This window comes from Tachypleus tridentatus, chromosome 12, assembly GCF_004210375.1.
Source record: "Tachypleus tridentatus isolate NWPU-2018 chromosome 12, ASM421037v1, whole genome shotgun sequence".
Lineage (NCBI taxonomy): Eukaryota > Metazoa > Arthropoda > Merostomata > Xiphosura > Limulidae > Tachypleus > Tachypleus tridentatus.
The window spans coordinates 70,872,404-70,882,977 of NC_134836.1; the positions used below are offsets into that span (position 1 = coordinate 70,872,404).

Sequence of the window (10,574 nt, forward strand, 5' to 3'; positions counted from 1 at the left end):
AATTAATTATTAATTGGTTCAATTCTAATTTTAAGTAAGTTTATTTTTTAATTGGTTAATTTCTAATAATAATTAACGTTATTTTTTAATCACTTGAGTTCTATTAATTAGTAAATTTATGTCTTAATTGGTTCAATTCTTATAATAAGTAAGTTTATTTTTTAATTCGTTGAGTTCTAATAATTAGTAAGTTTATGTCTTAATTGGTTAAGTTCTAATAATTAGTAAGTTTATTTTTTAATTGGTTAAGTTCTAATTTTGTTAATTCCCTTTAGGACAGCAACTACGGATTCCTAATCCAGTTTACGAACAAGGTGAGTCCTGTTTGCATGACTTCCTATAAACAGTTAACTTGGTTCTTCAATTTCCAGTCACTTTATTTTCTGCCATGCTGACCATGCCTTTTACGTTCTTTAGCCAACTAACCAACTTTCATAAACTCGTGAAACTTGGTTCTTTCAGTTAACTTAGTTTTAAGAAAGACGTTGAATTTCATGACAGAATTACTTGTCAGTAACAATTGTGTTTTCTACTTTCTTTATTAAGTTTTCATTTAATCTTTGACAACTTTCAAACGTTTAAATTGGTTACACTAGTTTTTAAATTTGATAAAAGGTAAAAACGATTATAAAAATATGCTGTTTTTCTTAAGACCCTGAAATACCCTTAAGAAGAAATATTTAATACGTGTGTCTATATTCGTCACATTTTGGATAACTGCTTACATATAAAACGTGTTTTCGGTTACGTAATTTTGGTATAACTTTTGGCAGTATAACAAATATTTGAAAACTTTGGTAGTAACTGGGTATTGAACGAAGAGGGAGCAACTCTTCGGGTTCTGTTCTGAGGATCTGAAGAGTCTTCGGTATAGAAGCAGAGGAGTTGTCCTATTTTCATTCAATAGCCAGTTGCAGCCAGTTAAAGGTTTCAAACCTGCTGTGTGTATTTAGTCATGTGTTTAAATGCCGTTATAAATACAGCACCCATTTTCGTTCCACTGACCATTTTTAAAGTTCGATTATTATGAATGTGGCAACAGTTATTTGTGGACTTTTATGATGTACTGTAACTATATCCTTGCTGGGATTTGTTATCAGTAATCCGGAATTTAATTGAAGGGTTACGTAGGATTGAGCTGGAAGTTGCTTATTGTATGTTAAATTTAATGAGCCGGATGTGGCCTCCTAGCGGTTAGTTTGCCGAGCTGTGAATAGAAGAGTCAAAGGGCCAGGAGATACTGTTATTGACCACGTTTTGCATTTTAGTTATAAAAATGACAGAAACTGATACTGACCACGTTCTGTATTTTAGTTATAAAAATGACAGAAACTGATACTGATCACGTTTTGCATTTTAGTTATAAAAATGACAGAAACTGTTACTGACCACGTTTTGCATTTTAGTTATAAAAATGACAGAAACTGTTACTGACCACGTTTTGCATTTTAGTTATAAAAATGACAGAAACTGTTACTGACCACGTTTTGCATTTTAGTTATAAAAATGACAGAAACTGTTACTGACCACGTTTGGCATTTTAGTTATAAAAATGAGAGAAACTGCTACTGACTACGTTCTGTACTTCAGTATTGGTCTCGTTATAAAGGTGACATTCGATTTAATTCGGTTTAAAGAATCGGACAAAATCCTCGTGGTGACTGGTGCTGATGACTGAGTCTCCCCCATTCTGCTCACTAATTCTAGGATAAAAACTGTTAGACCTGAGTTCTTGTGGTCTTTGACCTGTCAATTTGGCCCAACTGCCTGTCAGGTGTCGTTCATATTAAACTTTACTGTGAATAAGATATTTCCTTGTATCTGGTGGTAGTTCAGCCTGAAATACAATCTCTCAGTGTCTGGTAGTAGTTCAGCCTGAAATACAATCTCTCAGTATCTGGTAGTAGCTCAGCCTGAAATACAATCTCTCAGTATCTAGTAGTAGTTCAGCCTGAAATACAATCTCTCAGTATCTGGTAGTAGTTCAGCCTGAAATACAATCTCTCAGTATCTGGTAGTAGTTCAGCCTGAAATACAATCTCTCAGTATCTAGTAGTAGTTCAGCCTGAAATACAATCTCTCAGTATCTGGTAGTAGTTCAGCCTGAAATACAATCTCTCAGTATCTAGTAGTAGCTCAGCCTGAAATACAATCTCTCAGTATCTAGTAGTAGTTCAGTCTGAAATACAATCTCTCAGTATCTAGTAGTAGTTCAGTCTGAAATACAATCTCTCAGTATCTGGTAGTAGCTCAGCCTGAAATTCAATCTCTCAGTATCTGGTAGTAGTTCAGCCTGAAATACAATCTCTCAGTATCTAGTAGTAGTTCAGCCTGAAATACAATCTCTCAGTATCTAGTAGTAGCTCAGCCTGAAATTCAATCTCTCAGTATCTGGTAGTAGTTCAGCCTGAAATACATTCTCTCAGTATCTAGTAGTAGTTCAGCCTGAAATACAATCTCTCAGTATCTAGTAGTAGTTCAGTCTGAAATACAATCTCTCAGTATCTAGTAGTAGTTCAGTCTGAAATACAATCTCTCAGTATTTAGTAGTAGCTCAGTCTGAAATACAATCTCTCAGTATCTAGTAGTAGCTCAGTCTGAAATACAATCTCTCAGTATCTAGTAGTAGTTCAGCCTGAAATACAATCTCTCAGTATCTAGTAGTAGTTCAGCCTGAAATACAATCTCTCAGTATCTAGTAGTAGTTCAGCCTGAAATACAATCTCTCAGTATCTAGTAGTAGTTCAGCCTGAAATACAATCTCTCAGTATCTAGTAGTAGTTCAGCCTGAAATACAATCTCTCAGTATCTAGTAGTAGTTCAGTCTGAAATACAATCTCTCAGTATCTAGTAGTAGTTCAGTCTGAAATACAATCTCTCAATTTTTAAGAGCATTACTATTTTTGTGAATATTTGTTTATAAACAAATCTAATTTAAAGTTAAAGATATAGAAAAAGAATTATAATATTCATGATGTGAAAAGTTTTTGTGCCAAATTCAAAACGAAGCATAAATAAGAAATGTAACGCCCACCATACCCGTAATGAGCATAGCACAGATAATCCATTACATAGCTTTGTGTTCAACTTATAAACAAACAAAAAATGTAACTCGACAAACAGCGAGATCTAAATTAACTTGTACTAAGTTACATGGACTGTTTGTTTTTGAATTTTGCGCAAAGCTATACGAGGACTATCTGCGCTAGCCGTCCCTAATTTAGCAGTGTAAGACTAGAGGGAAGGCAGCTAGTCATCACCGCCAATTCTTGAGTTACTCTTTTATCAGTGAATACTGAGTGGGATTGACCGTCACATACTAACGCTCCCACGGCTGAAAGGGCGAGCATGTTTGGCGTGACGGGGATTCGAACCCGCGACCCACGGATTACGAGTCGATTTCTTTAACCACATGGCCATGCAGGGCCTTACATGAACTGAAACGTTTATTATTTTATAACGGAACAGAACTACCGTATTCGAATTACGTTAAATGTCCTCACGTTCTTTCTAGTGTCCAAGAGACGAAGTGTTCCCAACTTGGCGAGTCTGTTTGAGAGAAGCCGTCTTCAGGATCAAGAAGAGAATCCGTACAGTATACCAACAAATCTCGTGAACTTCTCGTCTCGTGGCCTCAGTGCCTTACGTGAAAAGCCTCCTAAACTGCCACCACGTGACGTACCACGTGTTCCAGTACCTAAAGTAAGTTGTGGTACAATCATTGCTCGGATAGCCGAATAATGGAACGAAACACTTGTGACGTTATTGTAACAGAAGACGAAAAGACATATTAAAATATTATAATACAGTTGTTTTATGACTGTAGTAAGTTTCAAGGCAAGAAAAATTTAAAACACTTTGTAATGTTATTTGATTTTTATCAACGCATCTTCAAGCAAAACTTTCAAACATACCCGTAAAATAAGTTTAAAATTCATGGTTAGATATATAGGTAATTAAATTATCACAAGCGAAGAAAAAACATAGAATAATCTCAGGTTTTATGATGTACTTTTACGCATCAGAAAAGTCGTAAAATACATTCTCTGAATTAGCACGTGCGTTTTGTTACTTGCGTATTTCTTTATTGTTTCTTGTAAGTGACTATATTACTAATTTCTCGCTTGATGTCTGACTAGCACGCACCTATTTACCTTTGGTATATTTTTAGTATCACTTCCTCAAAACTGGTTTCCTGTTTCCAATTGTTCTTTTTTGTGTTCGATTTTTACTAGCCCGACTACGAAAGCGATATTAACGAAAATAAAATCAAGACGCCGTCAATTTCACAGAACGGCCGCAACAGGAAATCCAGTATCTACGGTAAGTTCCCACGTTTCAAAGTTTCACGAGGTTGTATTTTATACACAGCACCAGTATGCCCCGCAGCCCGAACAAAAAGGAGACTCGAAACCAACCAGAATCGTAACTACAAATATAGAGAAAAAGTATAGGGGGCATAATTTCTTTTTTTATGTGTGTGTGTGGGAATCATCATCCGCAGTTATGTAACTGCACAGCACCCACGATTTGTATTAAAAGTGTAATTAATTACACGTTAATTTTGGTTTAAATCATTAAGCCTAATATTGCCCCCCTTCCCCAAAGGTATTATTTCGCACAGGCTGCTGATATCCGTATCATCACTAATAAAGATGGCCCGGCGTGGCCAGGTGGGTTAAGGCGTGCGACCTATGAACTTAAGACTAATTAAGATGGAACCCTTAATCCAGGTTTTTAGAGACGTGCTTATCCATTTGAAAAGGCACAAAATACAACTTGTCGAGGTCAAACTAATTCGGACAAGTGGGTCTTGACTACAATTAAATAAATACTGTGAAAAGGTAAAGCATTTCAAGTTCCTGCGAAGCGATTGGTTTGGTTTGTTTTTGAATTTCACGCAAAGCTACACGAGGTCTAACTGCGCTAGCCGTCTCTAATTCAGCTACATTTTTTGTTTCTTTGTTTATGAATTTCACGCAAAGCTACACCAGGGTTATCTGCGCTAGCCATCCCTAATTTAGCAGTGTAAGACTAGAGGGAAGGCAGCTAGTCATCACCACCCACCGCCAACTCTTGGGCTACTCTTTTACTTACGAATAGTGGAATTGCCTGTACATAGTAACGCCCTCATGACTGAAAGAGCGAGCATGTTTGATGTGACAGAGATTCGAATCCGCAACTCTCGGATTACGAGTCGAGTGTCTTAACAAGGCTGCTAAGCGACCACCGAAGGATAGTTTGAAGTATAATTTGATCCTTCGTTTCCGAGAAATACAACACATTACACCTTATTTACAACTAGTTGTAACAACACATTACACCTTATTTACAACTAGTTGTAATACAACACATTACACCTTATTTACAACTAGTTGTAATACAACACATTACACCTTATTTACAACTAGTTGTAATACAACACATTACACCTTATTTACAACTAGTTGTAACAACACATTACACCTTATTTACAACTAGTTGTAACAACACATTACACCTTATTTACAACTAGTTGTAACAACACATTACACCTTATTTACAACTAGTTGTAACAACACATTACACCTTATTTACAACTAGTTGTAACAACACATTACACCTTATTTACAACTAGTTGTAACAACACATTACACCTTATTTACAACTAGTTGTAATACAACACATTACACCTTATTTACAACTAGTTGTAACAACACATTACACCTTATTTACAACTAGTTGTAACAACACATTACACCTTATTTACAACTAGTTGTAATACAACACATTACACCTTATTTACAACTAGTTGTAACAACACATTACACCTTATTTACAACTAGTTGTAACAACACATTACACCTTATTTACAACTAGTTGTAACAACACATTACACCTTATTTACAACTAGTTGTAACAACACATTGTTTGCTTTCTGTAATACTGTAATAAACAATTTCGTTTTTCGTTGTGTGATTTTATTTTATTTTTTTAAATATAAAATTAACAATTTGTTATTTAATTTTTCAGACGACCCCTACTACTGTGGTCTACGAGCCAGGGTACCAAATTACTCTAAGAAAGGTGCGGAATATATGAAAAAAACCCACAGTTCTAGTTACTTGAGTCTTCTCCGAGCTCTTGACAGATCACCTAACCACACCAGCTTAGGTGAATATTTTTATTTAGCTAAATGTAATGTAACGGTTTATGTTTTATTACGCTATAACCTCATCTAGGCACATATAGATGACTAGCAAATAAAAATCTAAACATTTAAAAACGGATGGTATGGATAGAGAAAGCAGTAGTAGAGGAGCGAACAACGTTTCAGCCTTCTTCAGTGACCTATTTAACCCTTTGCGGAGGTTTAATCGCATGATGTTTGAACGAAACGTAAATGCTGATACGAGCGACATGGCCGACATATTTAAACCCTATATATTTGGTTCATGACAGAAAGATAATAAAGTCTTGTATGGCTGGAGGTTTATGTCACATCATATTTTATAGTGGAATTTAATCTCAGTAAAAATGTGTTCCTCTAGTTCTGAAAATGATAATTAATTTTAAAAATAAACAACATTGTATTTAACAATATTCAGCATAACTTACACCCAACTTTTAATTACATTTAAACACTAATTTTCCAAGACAGCGTATCGGCAAGTTTGTTGTTAGGCCTAAGAAAAAACAACCATTTTAAACAGTGAGCACGTGAGTTGCTAGTAAAGTTGAGGTTCTTCAAAACACGTGACAATTAGCACGCGCCTGTTAACCTCTCCTTTAGAGGAATTTAAGAGAAGAAAGATACAAAAACAGGAAGTTAAATACTAAACAAAGATGACATAAAAAGTAAAAATTATACTATATTTCATCTTCAGAGTAGCGAATGAACGCTTCACAGAGCGGCGATTTGAACTGAGTTGTTCGGGTCGATTAGTGTGACGTAAAACGCACGAAGCTTCTAATTTTTTGCACTACAGTTTGATTTTTTTTTTTGCTAGATGTTATAGTGACTTAGATTATGGTTTGTTTTAAAATTTCCCATTTATATAAATATAATTTCTTTATTCATATATAATGTTTCTTTTGGAATAAACCTGGACACTTATTTTTCTTAACCTATATGTATACATCTCGGAGCCACTTACCAGAATTTATTTCCTTGAGGCTCAATGATGGTTACTGCTCGTGACATGAACGCATACTCCGCACGAGTAATTTTGGGTGTAGAACTTTGTGCGCGTGAAGTAACATTAAGAACGTTTACGTTCTATTAATTATTATAAAGTACATTTCGTATATTTTATCGAAAATGAGTGATTTTCTTTTTTTTTACTGTTTGGACATTGTTGACTTATGAGAGAATTCTGGGTTCGAGTCACGTACATAAACTAAATTAGAGATAAGAAGAAGAGGATATGATTATTATTATTGTGCATTAGCTTACATTACTTCTTATAATAATTATAAGTTTTCTCTTGACCAAAATTAATCAACATCTGAATTATCTAATATTCAAATATTCTAACCAAACATGGAAGTAGAAGTCTGGTCATAAACGACCCTGTATTGTTTGTTTTACCAAAGTTGTATATTAAATATCAACTGTTTTCTGTTTCAGGTTCCGATAGCCTTGGATCTTCTGAAGATGAATATGCCCGAATCTATGGCCGTCTTCGAGGGGACCTACCCCCCCGAGAGATGTATCTGAGAAAGTGGGAATGAGTTGCCCAAATCGAACACTGTAGGCTCACATCCCTTCACGTATAACTTCTGGGTCTTGAAGGCAAGTCCACTTGACTAAGTGCAGAAACTCATTTCTGTTTCTGGTCTTGATTATTCACGTCAAAATTCTTGTCTTGTGGATCCCTTAGTGATTTGGGAACTCTTCTGTCATGGTCGTGTCAGTTTGGGGTAATTTAAATACATATGGCCTTCTTTTACTTATTTTTGTCATCACATGGGAAGCGCTGGTGGCGGTTGTCGATTATATGTACTTACTTATGTCTTAGTTTTAGTTTGTCATGGATTCTCAGTGAGTACTTTTAGATTACATACAATGGCAGATTTGGAGGAAGCCATTTTTGGGCCCTGCGAAGTTTGTATATAGTTGTATAAACTTAGTGGCTTCCCAGTGGCGCCCACTAGTGGCTTCAAGATAGGCCCAGTTGTAGTGAAGGGGAATTTTTGTGGCAGCCGGGGTTACAGTGAGCACCAATACATTCGGATACTGTGTATTTTTGTTGTCATCAGGATTGAGAGTCATAGGGCGATAGCTATGATGTCACTGTGTGCGTGTACAATGAACCATGTAACCACATCTGTCATCGCAACCATGTAACCACATCTGTCATCGCAACCATCCCGTGTACAATGTAGTTTGCTTCACATTTAATTTACCAAAGAGACGGATTCATCATAACGTTCATGCTACTATTTCATCTTAATTTTATAACACTGTTACACTAATACACAAATCCATATTTCGTTTATTGAAGAGGAAATTCATAAAGGAAATACTGCAACCTTAACTGGAGTCACGCTCTTTTAAATACGGCTTAATTTTACGAGATATACTGGTTGGACATTAATCCCTCGTTTATCAAAGAGGTACGCTGGAGATACAGTCTCTGTTACTGTTCCCATATAAGATAACTATTTTCACACTGGTTCCAATGATATGTGACCTTAAGGAGTTTCTCCAATAAAACAGACAAATGATTCATCAGATGTTTCATGGTTCCTGGAAACTAAAAATATCGGGTCGCGAAAAGGTTAAAGGTGAACATTTGAGGTAAAAGTAGAGTTTTCATTCTCCTCTTTGTTAAGCTTCACTTTTAACTTAGTTGGACCTCTTAGTGGACAAAGGTCAGTCCTGAGAAAGAACTTGATAAAGAGTCCGAATCGTTGTCCACCACACAAAACGTGGACAGTAGCATATTTTTTCGCTGTAGGACCCAGAGATATTGTTGTTTTTTTATCAACGGAACGTAACATTTTCGTCGCGTTTGAAGCAGCTACTTAGCCTGTGTTGAAGATTCAGTAAGCTGGTAATGTTTACTATTGGATTAGAAATGTTTTAAATTAGTCATGTTTTACTAACATAGTTATTTCCATCACTGGCTGTAATGCAATTTGATTTTTATTACACTACGTTTCACATTCAAGCGAATGACTCATGACTCTCTCTTCTGGATCAACATATTTTTTGGTGACACACTAATATAAGCGAGCACCTTGCCACAATGTCAAGGACTATGCTTGTATTTCTTTAAAGCGTTATAAAACTAGATTTTGTTTGTGATTGTAAATAAGTTTATTTGTTTCTTCGTGTTTAATCGTGTAATTCATTATTAGTATATGGTGAACTGACTGGTATGAATAAATATTTTTACCCCTTAACTCCAGTTTTTGATTTTTTTTTTCGTTTTATTTAATGTTTTAAAAGTATTAAAATGTAGAGAAACATGGATATACAGGTTAAACGAAACACTGAATCACTGTTTCACTGCTATACCAAAGAATAATTCCGTGAAGACAGAATATGAACTAGGGATCACATTGGAACGTATGACGTCAGAATAATGAAAATGGGTTTAATGGGTTTGGGTTTTGAATTTTTTGTTCTTAATTTTAATACTTTATCATAATCATAAATTTGGTTCTTTTGAATTTCAAGTGGTTCTTTTTGAAACTACAGTCTATTATTTAGTATTAGTCCCTTTAAGAATACCCCCCTCCCCCCAGTGACATAGAGGCATTTCTGCGGACTTAAAACGCGAGAAAACGGGTTTCGATAGTCGTTGTGGGCAGAGCTCAGATAGCCCATTGTGTAGCTTTGTGCTAAATTATAAAGCAAATGAACTCTTTCAGAGTGCACAAAAGCTAATTTTCATTAACGTTTAATTATTTATAACATATTTTTTCCTTGTGTTATTCTAGAAGTTTGGTAGGCCTTAATTTAGGTGATGATACCATGATATTTTGATTTGTTTCTAACTAGAGGAAGTATTACACTGCTCAAACAGTATATCTGTTGGTATCATAAGTTAACAGATTTTTGTTCTGTAACTGTTACATTAAGTTGAGAGGTCAATAATGACTATGAAGTTGTTCTATAAAAACACGGAACTCACAATCACAAAAAATCGAAAAAAAATCGAAACTCTGAACAAGTTACATGTGTCTGGTCCACAAGCGCTCTGGTTTCCATCACATTCAGGTGACAACACTTCTGTTGAAAGGAGTTACGAAGGAAAGAAAAACAAACCAAAGTTGATATCAGAAAATTACCAATTAGATCTTCGTAAAATAACGAGTAATGAATTGGACTTTCTAGAACTGTCAAGCAGCTGTTGTTTTGCAGTGAAGACCTAAAGACAGGGGCAGGTTAATACTGTTGCAACACATTTTATAAAGTTCTTCATAAAGATGAAAAGTACGCTATGGAACTAACTTTAACCTCTAACATGTAATCCTCCTCGAAAATTTAGAAGTCTCAGTGCGTTGGTAATACACTGCTTAAGTAGGGGGCGTGGTAGTAGGAAAAAGGTAATCTACTTTACAATTTTGTATCAATAATTTTA

General features: G+C 35.3%; 1 protein-coding gene across 4 annotated transcripts in view; it reads left to right on the forward strand.

Moving 5' to 3' along the window:
• LOC143233546 (uncharacterized) overlaps positions 1–9,390 on the forward strand; it is a 92,581-nt gene extending 83,191 nt beyond the window's left edge. For all 4 annotated transcript variants that reach the window (XM_076469880.1, XM_076469881.1, XM_076469879.1 and 1 more), the window contains 5 exons: positions 276–314; positions 3,515–3,702; positions 4,236–4,323; positions 6,013–6,153; positions 7,610–9,390. In XM_076469880.1, the coding sequence (XP_076325995.1) occupies positions 276–314; positions 3,515–3,702; positions 4,236–4,323; positions 6,013–6,153; positions 7,610–7,713 (560 nt within the window). In that variant the 3' untranslated portion in view covers positions 7,714–9,390. The remainder of the gene's footprint in view (positions 1–275; positions 315–3,514; positions 3,703–4,235; positions 4,324–6,012; positions 6,154–7,609) is intronic.
• The last annotated feature ends 1,184 nt before the right edge of the window (positions 9,391–10,574 follow it).